Genomic DNA, 19,521 nt, shown 5'->3' with positions numbered 1-19,521 from the left:
ACACTCTTGAGTAATAAAACTGCTTTCATACCCCCCCCCAATCTTTGGCCCGGGCACTGGAGGAAGGAAGAAGGATACGAAAGGAAGATGCAGCCCAGCTGCAGGCGGAACAGCAGGGGCCTCCGAGTTCTGATGGGAGGGGCCATGTGGTCCCAGGTCCAGGTGAGGGGGTTGCCATGGTGACAAGGACCCGCCCTCCTTTGTGACATCTCTTGCTTCTCCTTTAAAAGCCACTGACTTGCAGGCAGCCATTGTGGGTTAGGAGTGAGGCGAGAGGAGGAGAGAGGAGTTGGTCTGGGGTTGGGGTCAGAGTTAGGCTTGGATGGGCATTTTAGATAGTTAGCTAGTTCAGAGAGGAAGGTGGGATTTTTTTTCCAGGACGAAATGGGCAGGCTGTAAGTAGGACTCTTTCCCTTTCTCTTGGTCTCCGGGGGGGGGGGGTGAGTCCTGGGGTCCCCTGCACAGCCTTGGCTCTCTTGAAATTGACCCGGCCAGTCTTCTCCAGAGAGCTGAGCTCCTCCACACTCTTTCCCTGCCTTCCCCATTTCTCTCCCCTCTCATCATCCGCTTTTATTAGGACATTCCTAGTCCGCTTTCCTCCCAGGGGCTCAAAGTGGCCTCCATGGTTCTCCCTGCCACCAATTTTTATCTTCCCAGCAGCCCTGCAAAGTAGGCTAGGCTGGCCCAAGGTCCACCAGGGAGCTCCATGGCTGAGTAGGGATTTGAATCCTGCTCTCCCAGCTCCTCCTAGTCCAGCCCTCCAACCACTGCCCCTCTGCCTGGCTCCATCTTGCATCTCTCCAGTTGCCCAAAGCCATCAGCCTTCTCCCCCTTCATGGGGGTCTTTCTGGTTCCAAGGAAGACTCCACCACCTTCCTCTCTCAGCCCCCCGCACAGACACAAACACACCCCACCCATTGGTACTCCTGAGTCGCTCTCTCCGCCCTGCTCCTCTCTTCTAGGTTCAGGTGGTTCAGGGCCCTGTTCAGCTGCCAGAGGAGGAACAGGATGGCCCCTCTGCAAGTCCCGGAGGAGCCCCGTGGTGATAGGTGAGCAAGTGTGGACACCGAAGGGCTAGGGGGCATCTCAGGGTGCAGTTCTCTGGGAGCCCCCCCCCGCCCCCCGAAAGAGCTGACTTTCCTCCTCTGCTCTCTTCCAGGACATCTTGGGGCACTTGGAGCACTTCAGGGATCAATCCCTGAGCCTGGCCCTGGCCTTGGAGGCCCTCCTCCAGCTGAGGTGAGGTTTTTTTTGGTGGGGGATGGACAGGGTTGTGGGGGTGGGTGGGCGGCAGAACTCCAGGGGGAGCTCCAGGTGGGGAAGAGCAGGCAGGAGGGAGAAGGGGGCAAGGGAGACTCGGAGGAGGCAGCATCTAACCCTCTCCCCCCTTCATCTCTGGAGCATCATGAGGCCAAAGTTCAGCGGCGATATGCGCAGTGCCATCCTGCACAGGACGTTTGAGGCAGTGCTGAAAGGGGCTGAGAAGGTGGAGGACAGAGAAGTATCTCCTCTGTCTTGACTTCCCTTTGCACAGCTCTTTCTTCTGCTCACACCCTTGCAATATTTAACGCAACAGATGAGACAAAAGACATTTGAATCGGCTAATAAATGTGGGAAACTGCTAGCCTGGCAGATGAAAAAAAAGACAAAAACTTAACACCATTAAAAATTTGGAAGTGGAAGGAAAGAATATACAGAATCCAGTGGAGATTAGAAAATGTTTCCAGAGATACTTTAAACAACTATATACACAAGGGCCACAGAAAGAGATTGATATAGACCAATTTTGTAGACCAAATGGTCTACAAAAAATCTCTCAAGAAAATAATCTAATGTTGAACTATAGAATAACGGAACAGGAGGTAGAAGGTGCCATCCAGAATATGCAACTGGGTAAATCTCCAGGACCGGATATTATAGATCTTTGAAAGATTGGTTAATTCAACCACTAAAGGAAGTTTGCAATGGAATTTTTGAGGGGGGGAAAGCACCAGAGTCGTGGAAGGAAGCTTATATTACACTTATACCGAAAACTGAGACACAACTTAAGAATTACCGCCCCATATCTAATAAATATTATTTAAAAAGAATCTGAGACCAGGGAGAAGAGTCGGTAGAAGAAGATTGGAAGAAATTTAAGGACTATTTACAGAAACACTGTAAAATTAAGGAATGTAAGAAGGATGCTGGAATGAAGTTATGTGGTTTTAGCAATAATGTTATTAAGGGGTACGTAAAAATGGATTGTTAACATGTGAAAACGTAAGGTTATAATATATTATGATAAAATATTAAGATAAAAGCAAAAAGGGTAAGGACTTGCTGAAACAACTATTGAACTAGAATACAAAAAAGGGAGGTGTGAGGAGGTTCGGGAAACAAGCAAATGAAAAATAAGACATGGAAAGAACGATTTATTTTTAACTGTTTTTATACATTTTGTATTTTGTATTTTTTTGTTCTTTTTCTTTTTTCTTTTCTCTCTCTTCATTTTAGCTTTATAACTTCTTTGAAACTCTAATAAATATTATTTAAAAAGAATTACCGCCCCATATCTCTGCTTAATGTGGAATATAAAATTTTTGCAGACATTCTGGCTAATTTTTTTAAAAAAGTACTAGCGGAAGAGATACATAAAGACCAAGCAGGCTTTCTCCTGGGCAGACATTTGTCTGACAATACGAGAAATATAATTAATATCTTAGAAAAAATTACAAGTGAACATTAATACTAAAACAGTTTTGATATTTGTAGACGCGGAGAAAGCTTTTGACAACATTTCTTAAGAGTTTTATGAAGAAAAATCTTCAGGGGATGGGGGTTGGTCAAGGCTTTGGAAATGGTATAGGTGCAATTTATTCAGAACAAAAAGCTATACTAATTGTTAACAATGTGGTGACGGAGGAATTTAAGATAGAGAAAGGGACATGACAAGGTTGCCCAATTTCCCCATTGCTTTTTATTTCGGTCCTGGAGGTTCTCCTAAATATGATTAGAAGGGACCAATTGGTTAAAGGTATACAAGTCGGAGCCAAACAGTACAAAGTGAAAGCATTTGCAGATGATCTAGTATTGACATTACAGGAGCCAGAATCTAGCACTAAAAGAGTTCTTGAACTGATTCAAGAATTTGGTCAGGTAGCGGGTTTTAAGTTGAATAAGATGAAAACTAAGGTTTTAGAGAAAAATCTAACAGTGTCTGAGAGAGAGAGGTTTCAGAAGGAGACAGGATTAACACTGGTTAAGAAAGTTAAATACCTAGGGGTTAATATGACTGCTAAGAATGTGAATTTATTTAAGGATAACTATGAAAAATGTTGGATGGAAGTGAAAAAGGACCTAGAAATATATCGTTGCTAGGCCGAATTGCCGCGATAAAAATGAATGTATTGCCAAGAATGTTGTTTTTGTTTCAATCATTGCGAATTTTGGACAAGATGGATTGTTTCAAGAAGTGGCAGAGGGATATTTCTAGATTTGTCTGGCAGGGCAAGAAGCCCAGAATAAAATTTAAAATACTAACTGATGCAAAGGAAAGAGGTGGATTTGCCCTGCCAGACCTTAAACTTTATTATGAATCAGCCGCATTTTGCTGGCTGAAAGAATGGCTGCTTCTTGAGAACACAGACATTTTGGATTTAGAAGATTTTAATAATGTATTTGGGTGGCATGCATATCTGTGGTATGATAAGGTCAAAGCACATAAAGCATTTAAAAACCATATTGTCAGGAAAGCACTGTTTAATGTTTGGAAAAGATATAAAGATCTACTTGAAAGTAAAACCCCAAGGTGGTTGTCACCGATGGAAGCGAAGGCTCAGAAAAAGCTCAATATGGAGGCCAAAAGGCCGAAATATTGGGAGATTTTGGAACGAGAAGGAGATAAATTGAAATTGCAGAGCTTTGAGAAACTAAAAGATAAAGTGCGAGATTGGCTTCATTATTATCAAATAAGGGAGGCTTATAATCTGGATAAGAAAATTGGCTTCCAGGTGGAAAAATCAAAATTAGAAATAGAATTGTTAGATTCCAATGCAGCTATGTGGTTTTAGTAGTAATGCTATAAAGGATTAAGTAAAAGTGGATTGTTAACAGGCCAGAATGTAAAGCTATAATATATTAAGATAAACTATTAAGATAAAAATACGGTGGAAAGGATTTGCTGAAATATCTAACAGAACTAGAATACAAAAAAGGGAGTCTGCTTCCCCTGCTTGTAGATAGAACAAAGCAAAGAGACTTACAAAGCGGAAACCCTGAAAGACTCTTCTTTGAAAAGATATAAAATCCAACACCAAAAAGTGGTCTCCCCCTGAGTTTGCAGGAGCGGAGGGGGGAAGATTTAAGCTTTATTCCTGCATGAAAAGTGGAGTTTGAAGTTAAATCTGCTGTTTCAAAGCACTGAAAACGGACTGCCTTTTGAAAGGAACTTGACTTGAAGGGGAAAATTAAGACCTCTATGTAACTCTGCGAAAAAGATACAGTGTTTCTGGACTTCTTCTGAATTTAAAGAAACCTTTTTAGGGTTTCACAGTAGCTATTTGGGACTCTGAAATTGTAGCTCTGAAAGGCTGGGGGGGCTTTGTAAAGATTACATTTGTTGCTAAAGATGGCAAACTGAAGTTGTCCCCCTAGAGAAAAGTGACATTGTTGCAATAACATTGGAAAATTCCTCTCTTGCAATTACAACTACGCCACTGGAAAATTCCTTCTCAAAACAAATTTTTAACAAATCTCCCAGGTGTGGGATCGACCTTGAATTCTTATGAGAGGGCTATGGCAGATGGTAAAGAAAAACTAGACTCAGCATATCATACCAGGTCAGGCAAAACATACCATCAGCGAAGGCCTTCAACCCCGGGAGTAACAGGAGGAGCAGCTGCCACACAGACTAAATCAAAAACTATGTCAACTGACAATGTATTAACCCAGGCACTTAGCAAAATAAATGACTCTTTGGAAAATTTAGCAAAAGAAGTGGTTGATACAAAAAAAACAGGTGGTGGCAGCATCAGCAAAAATTGATGTCAATACAGCAAGTATCAATGATCTGGTAAAGAAAGTGACTTTTAATACAGAATCTATTGAAAAATTAATTGAGGAATCAGCTACAACTCGGAAAGTAGCTGAGGAAGCAAAACAGATTGCATCTGCTGCTGAGGAGAAGGTTTTACATGCATATAAGAAATTGGAGGATCATGTTCTGGCACTGTCTTGTACAGAATTGCAAGCTAAGGAGAAAAATCTGAGAATTAGAGCGGTGCCTGAAAGTGAGAAGGAGAATCTGGCGGACTTTCTTACAAAGGAATTTACAGATTTTTGGCAAAAGGAATTGGGGAAGGAAGAATTTAAGATTGTGAGTGCTTTTAGAATTGGGGCACGACAGAAGAAGAACAGGGTAAGAGATTGCCTGATCACCTTGCGAACGAAAGAAGAAAGAGACAAAATTTTAAATTTGCACTACCAAAGAACTTTGGAAATTGGAGATTCATTTGTGGAGATCTTTAAGGATATTCCAAAACACATTTTGGATATAAGGACATACTATAGAGATCTCGTGGTTCTGTTGAGAAGAAATAAGATACTTTTCAGCTGGGAATTTCCCCAAGGCCTATCGTTTAAATATAAAGAAAGGAAAATAAGAATAAGAACAGTAAATGACAAAGACAAGTTTCTGAAAGATTACGGAGAACATCTTCAGAAATATGCAGAATCAGAAGAAGTGCCAAAAACACTGGAAAAAGGATTTTTGGGCATAGTAAATCTACCATTTGGACTCCCTAGCCCAGAGAAGGTAACACCACCGACAGAAGAAGAGCAACTACTTGGAGCAGTGGGAGGTGAAACGAAGTAATCCCATCATGGCTCTGCAACTCCTAAGTTGGAACTGTAATGGACTGAATTCCCCTCGAAAGAGAAGAAGTGTGTTTCATATATTGAAAAAAGAACAATTGGATTTGATTTGCTTGCAAGAAACACATGTAATGAGGCAACACAGGAAATTACTTATTAATAAGAGATTGGGACAAGAGTTTATTTCATCGGACAAAGTTTAAAAAAGAGGAGTTGTGATATATGTAAAGGAGAGATTCTTACCGAAATTAATTTTTAAAGATGAACAAGGAAGATATTTGGCAGTCGAAATTCAACATCAAGGAGAAAAAATTTTGGTAGTTGGAATTTATGCTCCGAACGAGGGAAAATCTGAATTTTTTAGGAAGTTGCATGAGACTTTACTGGAACATTTGGATTACAATTTAATTTTGATGGGAGATATGAATGGAGTGGTATCTACGAATATGGACAAAGCACAAAAACAGGTAGTCACCAACAATGGTAGACTACCTAAAACTTTTTTTGAAATGACTGACAATATGGATTTGGTGGACATTTGGAGAGTAAAGAACCCTCTGGGAAGAGAGGGAACCTTCTTTTCTGAAGCCAAAATGACATGGACCAGAATCGACCAAATATGGATAACTAGAGGGATGGCACCAAAGATAAAGAAAGTGGAAATCTGCCCAAAAACCTGCTCCGACCATAACACTGTAAGGATGGAGATGAAACAAATAACAACTGGCTCTTTTAGATGGAGGATGAATGACACCTTATTCAGAGATGAAGAAGTTTATAAAAAGGCCCAAAAAACCTTGAGAGACTATTTTGAAATAAATATGAATACTGAAGTTGAAAAAAGAATAATTTGGGACGCAAGTAAAGCTGTTATGAGAGGGTTCCTGATTCAACAGAATGTAATAAAGAAGAAAAGCCAAAATGAGAAGAAAGATAAAATTTTAGAGAAAATAAAAGAAGGGGAAAAGAAATTGAGAGTAAAACCAAAGTCACAAGAGATTTTGAGAGAAATAAAATTATTTCAAACGCAATATACGGAACTGATGAATCAAGAAATAGTATGGAAGATTAAACAAATGAGACAAAAGACTTTTGAATCGGCAAATAAGTGTGGGAAACTTCTGGCTTGGCAAATGAGAAAAAGACAAAAATTAAATACCATTACAAATTTAGAGGTGGAAGGGAAGAACATACATAACCCAACTGAGATCAGAAATTGCTTTCAAAGGTACTTTAAACAACTATATTCACAAGGGCCACAGAAAGATATAGACATAGAATGTTTTTTAAAGGCAAATGGATTACAAAAAATTTCACAAGAAAGTAAATTGATGTTGAACTATAAAATTTCAGAACAGGAATTAGAAGGTGCCATTCAAAGCATGCAACTGGGCAAGTCTCCAGGACCGGATGGGCTTCTAGGTACTACAAATTTTTGAAGGAGTATTTAATACAACCTTTGAAGGAAGTCTGCAATGAGATTTTGGAAGGGAAAAGGGCGCCAGAGTCGTGGAAAGAAGCATACATTACGCTTATACCGAAAACAGAGACTGAAAAGACTCAACTTAAGAACTACTGCCCCATATCCTTATTAAATGTGGATTACAAAATTTTTGTTGATATTTTGGCTAAAAGATTGAAAAAAGTATTGATGAAAGAGATTCATAAAGACCAAGCAGGCTTTCTCCCGGGAAGGCATCTGTCTGATAATTTGAGGAATATAATTGACATTTTGGAAAAATTAGAAGTGAATATAAATACGAACCTGTGTATCTGAAGAAGTGTGCATGCACACGAAAGCTCATACCAAGAACTAACTTAGTTGGTCTTTAAGGTGCTACTGGAAGGAATTTTTTTTGTTTTGACTATGGCAGACCAACACGGCTACCTATCTGTAACTATAAATACGAAAGCAGTTTTTATATTTGTGGATGCGGAGAAAGCCTTTGATAATATTTCTTGGAGTTTTATGAAAAGGAATTTACATGGGATGGGGGTAGGGCAAGGGTTTGAAAATGGTATAGGTGCAATTTATTCTGAACAGAAAGCAAAATTAATTGTAAATAATGTGGTTACGGATGAATTTAAGATAGAAAAAGGGACACGACAGGGGTGCCCAATTTCCCCATTGCTTTTTATATCGGTTTTGGAGGTTTTGCTGAACATGATCAGGAAGGACCAGTTGGTTAAAGGGATACAGGTCGGAGCCAAACAGTACAAGTTGAGAGCATTTGTAGATGACTTAGTCTTGACATTACAGGAGCCAGAATCTAGTACGAAAAGGGTTTTAGACCTAATTAACGAATTTGGTCAAGTGGCAGGATTCAAATTGAACAAGTCAAAAACTAAAGTTTTAGAGAAAAATTTAACATCAATTGAAAAAGAAAGGTTTCAGATTAAGATGACAGCAAAAAATGTGAATTTATTTAAAGATAATTATGAAAAATGCTGGTCAGAAGTGAAAAGAGATTTAGAAATATGGTCAAATGTGAAGCTTTATGTTATAAAAATGAATGTATTGCCTAGAATGTTGTTTTTGTTTCAAACATTGCAAATTGTGGACAAGATGGGCTGTTTCAAGAAGTGGCAGAAAGACATTTCTAGATTTGTCTGGCAGGGCAAAAAACCCAGAATAAAATTTAAGATATTAACTGATGTAAAGGAAAGGGGGGGGGGGTTGCCATGCCGGACTTCAAACTTTATTATGAATCAGCAGCTTTCTGCTGGTTGAAAGATTGGCTGCTTCTTGAGGACACAGACATTTTGGATTTGGAAGGCTTTAATAATGTTTTCGGGTGGCATGCATGGCTGGCCAATTGGTACCAAAGAAGGACAGAACTTTATTTATGTACGCAACAACTGCAGCAAGAATTCTTATCGCAAAATATTGGAAGACACAAGATTTACCCACTATGGAGGAATGGCAGATGAAGCTGATCGATTACATGGGATTGGCAGAAATGACTGGCAGAATCCAAGACCAGGGAAAAGAGTTGGCGGAAGAGGATTGGAGGAAATTTAAAGACTATTTACAGAAATACTGCAAAATTAATGAATGTTAGAATGATGTTGGACAGAAATTAAATGGTTGCCAGCTGTAATGTAAAGGTTGAACAACAAGCTAAAATAAGTTATATTAAGTTATAATAAGGATTTGCTGAATTAAGAATCTGAATTGGAATACAAAAGGGGGAGGTGAGAGGAGGTCCGGGATACAAGGTAATGGAAATAAGAAATGGGAATTATATTTGTTTTGTTTTGTTTGTTTAATTGTGTATTTTTGCTTTTTTGTCTGTTGTCTTTTCTTTCTGTATTAAATTGGAAAATTTTAATAAATATCTTTTTTTAAAAATGAAATCACAAGCGGGAGAAGCTTGTGAACTTGGGATTCGGCTGGCACCTTTTGCGCCTCCCCTACTTGCGGGGAAACCCTGTTTAGGGGATCTGGAGCGACGTGGGGTGAGTGGCGCGGTGCTTCGAATTGACTGCTTCTTTCACAGAGTGAAGCCGCATTGCTGTTGCCGGAGAGCGCTGACTTTTTCCTGTGGACAATTGGATTTTAAACAACTACCCGTGAGCAGAACGGAAAATTGGATCTTTAAATACCTTAATTTGGCACCGAAACGGGAAGGTCTTAAACAGGAAGTCCGCCTTCCCCTTTTGTAAATAGATTGAAGCAAAGACGTTACAAGCTAAAATCTTTGAAAGCTTTTGGCAAAGGATTAAATTTCCATCGGTTAAAATTACAAAACCCCCCTTGGAGGCAGGAGAAGAGGGGGGAAATTTTGGACTTAGCGAGCCTGCAGGAGAGAGTGAAAAATCAAATTACCACTGCTCTGAACCTGGAAAAGGGCTGCTAGAAAGAGTGAAGTTTTGGGAGAGTTCATTGACTGCGAACAGGACGTATTTGACAGCTAGCTAAACAAAAGAAAGATACTGTTTCTATTGTCCTCTTCTGTGTTTAAAAAGGAGGAAAAGTAACTGAAAATTGAAACTATCTTTATGGCTTGAGTTGTGTTTGAAAAGATTGATACAAGTGGAGACTGTTTCCCTCTAGAGGGAGCTTTTGAAACTGTTACAGGAGTGTAACTGGGCAATCGCCAGCTGTGAGATAAGAAATTGTGAGAACCAGAGATTGACCTTGGACCATTCAAAATGTTGATAGGAGAAGCCATAGTGACGGCATTATGTAAGATAAGCTGTTCGCTGGAACAGCTTCATAAGAAGACAGATGACATGTTTTTTAAAATTGACAACTTGGAACAAAAAGTGACTAATTTGAGACAAAAAGTGAGCACCAATACAGAAACAATTCAGGACTTGGTACAGGAATCTACTTTGGCAGAACAAGTTGTGGAGAAGGAGAAAGCTGTTGTTGTTGAACCTAAAGTGATACAAGCGGGATCCTCAGTCTTACAGAAGCAAATTGAGGACTACAAGTGGAGGCCTTTTATGATTGAATCTAGAAAAAGTCAGATTTTGAGGATCAGAACTCGGCTTGGACTGAAGAAGGAAAGTTGGAAAGATCCCTCTATGCAGGGATTAATTGACTTCTGGGAGTTTGAAACATGTCTTGAAACACTTTAGGGACCTTAGCTTCAACTATGGAAATTTGGCTGACCTGTCCAGAAGGAATAAAAGCATTGTTAGGTTGGAGTCTTCCCGAGATCTGCTCGTTAGCATTAAAGAATAGGAAGAAGACCTGCAGAAGGGACTTGGAAAAGAGTTAAGAGCCTCGGACATAAGATCTCCAGGTTGATGGACTATATGGAATTGACGGAAAGGACTGGCAGAATCCGAAACCAGGGAGAGGAGATGGTGGAAGAAGATTGGAAAATTTAAAGTTTATATATAAAAATACTGTAAAATTAATGAGTGATAGAAAAATGGTGGAATGAAACTTTATGGCCTTAGCAGAAATGTTATAAGGAGATAAGCATATATAAGTATTTTAGTTTTAATGGAAAATAAGGTTAAAAAATATGTTAAGATATTTAGAATATGATAGAAAATAGAGAAAGATGGAAAGGATTTGCTGAAACAATTAATAGAAGTGGAATACAAAAAGGGAGGTGTGAGGAGGTCGAGGAAACAAGGGAATGAAAGATAGAACATGGAAAAGGTGTGATGTATGTTTTTAAACTGTTTTTGTTTTGTTTTATTAAGGGTTAGGGTTGGGGATAGGGTTTTGTTTTGTTTAGTTTAATGTGTTTAGGTTCATGTGTTTAGGCTGTGTTTTGCACAGTATTGTGTGTTTTTTCTCTTTTGTTTTTTTCCCTTCTTTTCTTTTTTTCTCTTTTCTCTTGCGTGGGGGGGGGGTACAGGAAAAAGGACACAATTCGTCAGAGTATGAAGAGAAGGTTCCTCCCACGTTGCATTTGTAGGATGAAACGTGACACTGAGAACTTAGTTGGTTCTCTCTAGTTCTCTGGCTTTACACGTTTTTGAGAAAGCCATGCTTTCATCCTGTATGTTTATAGTGTGAAATCTTCAGATGTAGGGTACATAAATTTTAAAGATGAAAATAAATAAGGATAATGACAAGTTGGAACACGTGCAAAGGAAGGTGATTTATGTCTTTATGTGGTGCTGAATTGAATAAAATATTGGTGGGGGCCAGGTAAGGCCCGCCTAGCACAATCAATCACATGATGCATGCATGCCATTGGAATGTTGATGCCTACCAACTGGGGGGTGGCCCCCTCAAATATATTATTGGGGGACAAAGACCCCTTGGCCTCGAAGTTGGCTCCTAATCCCTACAGCCACAGGTCTAAGGACAGTCACAACATAAAAGCACAATATAAAAACACAATACACATCTGTAACCCCCCCTCCCCACCACATTTGAAAAGGACATTACATGTCAATCAGCCAAAGGCCTGGTTTAAAAGGTGCTGATTTGCCTGTCTCCTAAAGCTGTATGATGGTTTTTCCAACCTTTGTATGAAATCTTTGATGGGAAGTGAGAGAGTACCTCCGACTAAAGCTCTTTCCACATTCCACACACTGATAGGGTTTCTCCCCTGTATGAATTCTCTGATGGGAAGTGAGACTGGAGTTACTATTGAAGCTTTTTCCACATTCCACACACTGATAGGGTTTCTCCCCTGTATGAATTCTTTGGTGGTAAGTGAGATTGGCGCTCTGACTGAAGTTCTTTCCACATTCCATGCACTGATAGGGTTTCTCCCCTGTATGAATTCTGTGATGGGAATTGAGATCAGAGCTCTGACTGAAGCTCTTTCCACATTCCATGCACTGATAGGGTTTTTCCCCTCTATGAATTCTTCGATGCTTAGTGAGAGAGGAGCTGCTACTGAAGCTCTTTCCACATTCCACACATTGATAGGGCTTCTCCCCTGAATGAATTCTTTGATGGGAAGTGAGTTTGGAGCTTTCAGTGAAGCTCTTTCCGCATTCCACACACTGATAGGGTTTCTCCCCTGCATGAATTCTTTGATGGGAAGTGAGACTGGCGCTCTGACTGAAGTTCTTTCCACATTCCACACATTTATAGGGTTTCTCCCCTGTATGAATTCTTTGATGGGCAGTGAGAGTGGAGCTTTTCCTGAAGCTCTTTCCGCATTCCACACACTGATACGGTTTCTCCCCTGTATGAATTCTCTGATGGGAAGTGAGACTGGCGCTCTGACTGAAGCTCTTTCCACATTCCACGCACTGATAGGGCTTCTCCCCTTTATGAATTCTTTGATGGGAAGTGAGATGGAAGCTCATACTGAAGCTCTTTCCACATTCCATACACTGATAGGGTTTCTCCCCTGTATGAATTCTTTGATGGAAAGTGAGACTGGCACTCTGACTGAAACTCTTTCCACATTCCACACATTTATAGGGTTTCTCCCCTGTATGAATTCTTTGATGGGCAGTGAGATGGGAGCTCTGTCTGAAGCTCTTTCCACATTCCACGCACTGATAGGGTTCCTCCCCTGTATGAATTCTTTGATGGGAAGTAAGAGAGGAGCTTTGTCTGAAGCTCTTTCCACATTCCATGCACTGATAGGGTTTCTTTCCGATGAGATTTCTTTGATGGGAGGTAGAATGGGAACTGTGACTGCATCTCTCTCCACACTCCAAATTTTTCTGTGGCTTCTCCTCTCTGGGGATGTTGTTGTGGTCACCTTTGTTCTCGATTTCCAATTCATCACAATCTGCAGTGGAGACAAAAAGGGATTAGAGCCTCAGGAACAAATCAAGAAGAACTGAAGGGAATTGGGTGAGTGTTCATTACCTTTGTTGTTTGTCATTAACCAACATATTTATTATTAGATTCTGATGGGTTGTTGAATGTTCCTTTATTTGATATACAGTAGTGGTAAAATTCTCGAAGACACAAACATGAGTCTGACCAAACTGCGGGAGGCAGTGGAAGACAGGAGTGCCTGGCGTGCTCTGGTCCATGGGGTCACGAATAGTCAGACACGACTAAACAACAACAGTGGTAAAATTGTGGAAGCCTTCTGGGGGAAGGTGTATTTCAGAGGTTTTATGGCTCATAACACCGGCTCATAACAACAGCACTTCTTTTGGAGTAATATCGTGAAATTATTTATCAATGGAAAGATAATTTAATCAAGAATGTAATGAAACAAAGTTTGTTCAATTATGTGAACTTAATCAAAAGTTATAGCAAAATAACCAGAAAAAGGAAGCACAACTTGCTTAGGATGACTTTTGTCAGTGTTACAGGTAGGTAGCCATGTTGATCTGCTTTAGTCAAAACAAAATAAAAAAATTCCTTCCAGTAGCACCTTAGAGAGCAACTAAGTTTGTTTCCCCCAGAGGAAGCTTCTGAAACTGTTACAAGAGCTGGTTCAGGGGAATTTTCCACTTGTAAGATAAAACTCTGTGACTGTGGGACTGACCTTGGACTTTTTAAGTGCTATGGCAGATGGGAAAGAAAAAGTAGATTTGTCATTCCCAGACAAAACATTAAGATCTGGGAATTCCTTGCGAAGAGCATCAACATCTGGTCCTTCTGTTCCACCTGCAGCCGTACTGACACAATCTAAACCAAGGGGAATGTCATCAGAAGAAGCTTTAGCAATTGCATTAGGTAAGATAAATGAATCTTTGGAGCAACTCAATAAGAAGGCAGATGCAACGAATGTGAAAGTGGATGCTACAAATGCTGGAAATATTAAAATTGATTTAAATACAGAAAGTATAAATAACTTTTATATGCCTGTTGTCTTTGTCCATGGAGTTTTCTTGGCAGGGATACTGGAGTGGCTTGCCGGTTCCTCCTCCAGGTGGATCACGTTTGGTCAAAACTCTCCACTATGACCTGTTCATCTTGGGTGCCCTGCTCGGCATAGTTCATAGCTTCTCTGAGTTCTTCAAGCCCCTTTGCCACGGCAAGGCAGTGATAACTTGGGACAAAAGGTGAGTGCTAACATAGAAACTATTCAGAAACTGATACAGGAATCTACTTCGATCCAACAGACTGCAGAGGAAGCCAGGGAAAAAGTTGCTGCCGTGGAAATTAAGGTAACACAATTGGAAACACAGAGAGTCCCAGATCTGCAGAGGCAACTTGAGGACCACAAGTTGATGCTTTCTATGTTTGAGCTTAAGGGAAAAAATAGTCATATTTGAGGATCAGAGCTGTACCTGAATTGGAGAAGGATCGTTTGATAGACTTTCTCACGCAGGAATTTGCAGAGTTTTGGGATTTGGATTTGGAACAAGAAGAATTTAAAATTGTGAGTGCCTTTAGACTTGGAAGAGGAGGGAAGAAGAATAGAGTAAAAGACTGTTTGATTACTCTCCGATCTAAAGAACAGAGAGATAAAATTTTGGGTAGGCACTATCAGAAGACCTTGGTAATACAGCAGTCAAGAGTGGAAATATTCAAAGATATCCCGAAACATCTTTTGGACCTTAGGTCCAGTTATGGAGATCTGGTTGTCCTGCTGAGAAAGAACAGAAGCATTTTCAGGTGGGAATTTCCCCAAGGCCTATCCTTTAGTTTTAAAGGAAGGAAAATAAAAATAAGATCAGTTGAGGACAAAGAAAAGTTTCTGAGTAATTACGAAGAAGACCTGCAGAAGGAACTTGGAAAAGAGCCAGGAGTGGACAGAAGACCACCGGACAGAGAATCAGAGAAAGTACTGGACGGAAGATCACCAATACTGGACATAGCAACACTACCCTTTGGACTGGACAGCCCAGGGAAAGTGATACCAACACCACCAACAGAACAAGAGCAAGAATTGGGTGCAGTAGGAGGAAAATCAAAGTAACTACATCATGGCACTGCAAGCATTAAGTTGGAATGTTAATGGACTGAACTCCCCGGAAAAAGGGGAAAAGTCTTTCATTTATTGAAAAAAGAACAATTGGACTTGATTTGTCTACAAGAAACACATGTGATAAGGCTACACAGGAAAGTATTGAGCAATAAAAGATTGGGACTTGAATTTATCTCATCAGACAAAGTTAAAAAAAGAGGAGTAGTACTTTATGCAAAGGAGAGCCTATCACCCAAATTTATATTTAAAGATGACCAAGGAAGATTTGTTGCAATTGAAATCCAATCACAAGGAGAGAAATTTCTGATAGTAGGTATCTATGCACCAAATGAAGGAAAATCGGAATTTTTTAAAAAGTTACATGAGACTTTGATGGACTATATGGATTATAATATGATTCTGATGGGGGACATGAATGGAGTGGTGTCTACAAATATGGACAAGGCACAGAGACAGGTAGTTACCAAGGATGGTAGACTACCAAAAACCTTTTTCGATATGACTGACAATATGGATTTGGTTGATATCTGGAGAATGAAGAACCCCTTGGGAAGAGAGGGAACTTTCTTCTCTGAGGCCAAAATGACATGGACAAGAATTCACCAAATCTGGGTAACTAGAGGGCTGGCTCCGAAGACTAGAAAGGTGGAAATTTGCCCTAAAACTTGCTCCGACCATAATGCTGTGAAAATGGAACTAAAACTAACACCAACTGGTTCCTTCAGATGGAGGATGAATGACACTTTGTTCAGGAACGAAGAAGTGACAAAGAAGGCCCAAAAAACTTTGAGAGATTATTTTGAGATAAATATGAACACCACTGTTGAAAAAAGAGTAATTTGGGACGCAAGCAAAGCGGTTATGAGAGGATTTTTGATACAACAGAATGAGATTAAGAAGAGAGTTCAAAATGAGAAAAAAGACAAGATTTTGGAGAAAATAAAGGAAGGAGAGAAGAAACTGAGAGTGAAACCAAAGTTGCAGGAGATCCTGAAAGAGGATCAAGTACAATATATGAAAATGATAGAAATGGAAAATTAAACAGATGAGACAAAAGACATTTGAATCAGCAAATAAATGAGGAAAACTGCTGGCTTGGCAAATGAAAAAAAGACAAAAATTTAATACCATTACAAATCTGGAAGTGGAAGGAAAGAATATACAAAATCCAGTGGAGATCAGAAAGTGTTTCCAGAACACTTAAACAATTATATACACAGGAGACACAGAAAGAAATAGGCATTGACCGATTTCTGAAAACAAATGGACTACAAAAAATCTCTCAAGAAAATAAGCTAATGTTGAATTACAAAATAACGGAGCAGGAGGTAGAAGGGGCCATTCAGAACATGCAATTAGGCAAATCTCCAGGGCCGGATAGTTTGACTTCAGGATATTACAGATCTTTGAAAGAATAATAATAATAATAATAATAATTTATTATTTGTACCCCGCCCATCTGGCTGGGTTTCCCCAGCCACTCTGGGCGGCTTCCAACAGAGATAAAAAATACACTAAAATGTCACATATTAAAAACTTCCCTGAACAGGGCTGCCTTCAGATGTCTTCTGAATGTCAGGTAGTTGTCCATCGCCTTGACATCCGATGGGAGGGCATTCCACAGGGCGGGCGCCACCACCGAGAAGGCCCTCTGCCTGGTTCCCTGCAACTTGGCCTCTCGCAGTGAGGGAACCGCCAGAAGGCCCTCGGAGCTGGACCTCAGTGTCCGGGCAGAACGATGGGGGAGGAGACGCTCCTTCAGATATACTGGACCGAGGCCATTTAGGGCTTTAAAGGTCAGCACCAACACTTTGAATTGTGCTCGGAAACGTACTGGGAGCCAATGTAGGTCTTTCAAGACCGGTGTTATATGGTCTCGGCGGCCGCTCCCAGTCACCAGTCTAGCTGCCGCATTCTGTTTTTTTTTTTTTTTTAAATAATTTTTATTGATTTTACAACATAAACAAAAAACAAATAAACATAACACGACTTCCCCAAACCTCCCCTTCCCTGCATCCATATTTTAAAAATTTTTAGCAATTCTTCATCCCATTTTTATATTTAATTCTCTTTAAAAAAATTCTATTTTATAAATTTCAATTTATAGCTGTAATTCTTTGTATCCAATCCCTTGACATCTTAACATTCCGAAATTTTACAACAATTTTTAAGATAGATTTTAAATTTTTTCCAGTCCTCCTCCACTGTCTCTTTCCTCTGGTCGCGAATTCTGCCGGTCATCTCTGCCAGTCCCATAAATTCAGTCACCTTGGTCTGCCATTCTTCCAAAGTAGGTAATTCTTTAGTCTTCCAATACTTCGCCAAAAGGATTCTTGCTGCTGTTGTTGCATACATAAAAAAGGTCCTATCTTTCTTTGGTACCAATTGGCCGACCATGCCCAGGAGAAAAGCCTCCGGTTTCTTTACAAATGTCCACTTAAGGATTTTCTTAATTTCATTATAGATCATTTCCCAGTAGGCCTTAATCTTTGGGCAGGTCCACCAAAGGTGATAAAAAGTTCCTTCACATTCATTACACTTCCAACAATTGTTATTGGGCAAATGATATATCTTTGCAAGCTTGACTGGAGTCATGTACCACCTATAGATCATTTTCATTATGTTCTCTTTCAGGGCACTGCATGCCGTAAATTTAATACCTGTGGTCCATAACTGCTCCCAGTCAGCAAACATGATGTCGTGACCAATATCCTGTGCCCACTTAATCATAGCTGATTTAACCGTTTCATCCTGTGTATTCCATTTTAGCAGCAGATTATACATTCTAGACAAATTCTTGGTATTGGGTTCTAGCAATTCTGTTTCTAACTTTGACCTCTCCTTCTGAAATCCTAGTTTTCTGTCCTGCTTAAAAGTTTCATTGATCTGGAAATAATGTAACCAATCTCGAACTTTAGGTTTCAATTTCTCAAAACTCTGTAGTTTCAACTTTTCACCATCATATTCTATAATTTCACAATATTTTGGCCACTCTGTATCCATGTTCAGTCTTTTTACCGCCTTGGCTTCCATTGGTGACAACCACCTGGGGGTTTTACTTTCAAGCAAATCTTTATATCGATTCCATACATTATACAATGCTTTCCTAACAATATGGTTTTTAAAATTTCTATGTACCTTTACCTTGTCATACCATAAATATGCATGCCAACCAAAACTATTATCATAACCTTCCAGGTCCAGAATGTCTGTATTCTCAAGAAGTAGCCATGGTTTCAGCCAGCAAAAAGCCGCTGCTTCATAATAAAGTTTTAAGTCCGGCAGGGCAAAGCCCCCTCTATCCTTTGCATCAGTCAAAATCTTAAATTTTATTCTGGGTTTTTTGCCCTGCCAGACAAATTTAGATATATCTTTCTGCCACTTCTTGAAACAGTCCATCTTATCTAAAATTTGCAATGTCTGGAACAGAAACAACAATCTCGGCAATACATTCATCTTGATAACAGCAATTCGGCCCTGCACTACAGGGGGGAGATCCTTTCGATGTCTGGTTTAATAAGAGTTAAAGGAAAGTCCGTTTAAACACAGCTCAGTCTTTCATTGCTCCGTTAATCATGCAGATCCGGGAGGCTGACTTCCTTAATTTTTGCCTTCCCGTTTTCAGCCAAATCTTCTAGATTTTTAAGTCCCGTTTTTAATTTTGCGTTCTTACTCACGGGTATTGTTGTTGCCAATCTTTAGTTTCAGAAAGGAATCGGCGCTCTCCGTTAATGGCGACGCGGCTTCACTCCGTAAGCTGGGTAGCGATCCTCAGCACCGCGCTCACCCCGATGCCGCTCCGGAGCCTTTAAAAAGGCTCTTTCACGATGCCGGGGGGGCGCAAAGGTGCCCACCGAATCTCCTTGCTCACAGGCTTCAGCGCCTGTGATTTTAGGGGTCCCCCGCTTGCCGTAGCGGGTAAGACCCGAACTTACGGAGCAGTCCTGCCTCGGAGCTCGAGGCTAGGACCGCCATCAAACGCTGGCGCCGACCGGAAGTCACCTAGCTGCCGCATTCTGTATTAGTTGTAGTTTCCGGGTCACCTTCAAAGGTAGCCCCACGTAGAGCGCATTGCAGTAGTCCAAGCGGGAGATAACCAGAGCATGTACCACTCTGGCGAGACAGTCCGCAGGCAGATAGGGTCTCAGCCTACGTACCAGATGGAGCTGGTAAACAGCTGCACTGGATACAGATTTGACCTGTGCCTCCATGGACAGCTGTGAGTCCAAAATGACTCCCAGGCTGCGCACCTGGTCCTTCAGGGGCACAGTTACCGCATTCAGGACCAGGGAATCCTCCACACCTGCCCGCCTCCTGTCCCCCAAAAACAGTACTTCTGTCTTGTCAGAATGGTTAATACAACCATTGAAGGAAGTTTGTAATGAAATACTGG

At 40.5% G+C, this 19,521-nt stretch overlaps 3 protein-coding genes and 1 long non-coding RNA gene across 4 annotated transcripts in view; 1 reads left to right on the top strand and 3 right to left on the bottom strand.

The window, feature by feature from the left end:
* The window catches only part of LOC309340999 (uncharacterized protein), a 99,587-nt gene that overhangs the window by 58,152 nt on the left and 21,914 nt on the right, over positions 1-19,521 (bottom strand). The window lies entirely within an intron of this gene.
* Positions 1-19,521, bottom strand: part of LOC309340967 (uncharacterized protein) — an 80,973-nt gene that overhangs the window by 39,624 nt on the left and 21,828 nt on the right. The gene's annotated exons all lie outside the window — the stretch shown is intronic.
* On the top strand, positions 43-1,569 carry LOC309341357. Its single transcript, XR_014156259.1, has 3 exons — positions 43-395; positions 963-1,239; positions 1,402-1,569. It is a non-coding gene; the product is annotated as an uncharacterized lncRNA (long non-coding RNA).
* The window catches only part of LOC309340963 (uncharacterized protein), a 132,450-nt gene continuing 124,086 nt past the window's right edge, over positions 11,158-19,521 (bottom strand). Inside the window, exon 6 of the mRNA XM_081860292.1 lies at positions 11,158-13,025. Within this exon, the coding sequence (XP_081716418.1) occupies positions 11,767-13,025 (1,259 nt within the window). The 3' untranslated portion in view covers positions 11,158-11,766. The remainder of the gene's footprint in view (positions 13,026-19,521) is intronic.

This window comes from Podarcis erhardii (genome assembly GCF_964252035.2).
Source record: "Podarcis erhardii genome assembly, chromosome: 4".
Lineage (NCBI taxonomy): Eukaryota > Metazoa > Chordata > Lepidosauria > Squamata > Lacertidae > Podarcis > Podarcis erhardii.
Note: the sequence above shows the minus strand (reverse complement) of the source record. Positions and strands in the feature narration are given on the sequence as shown.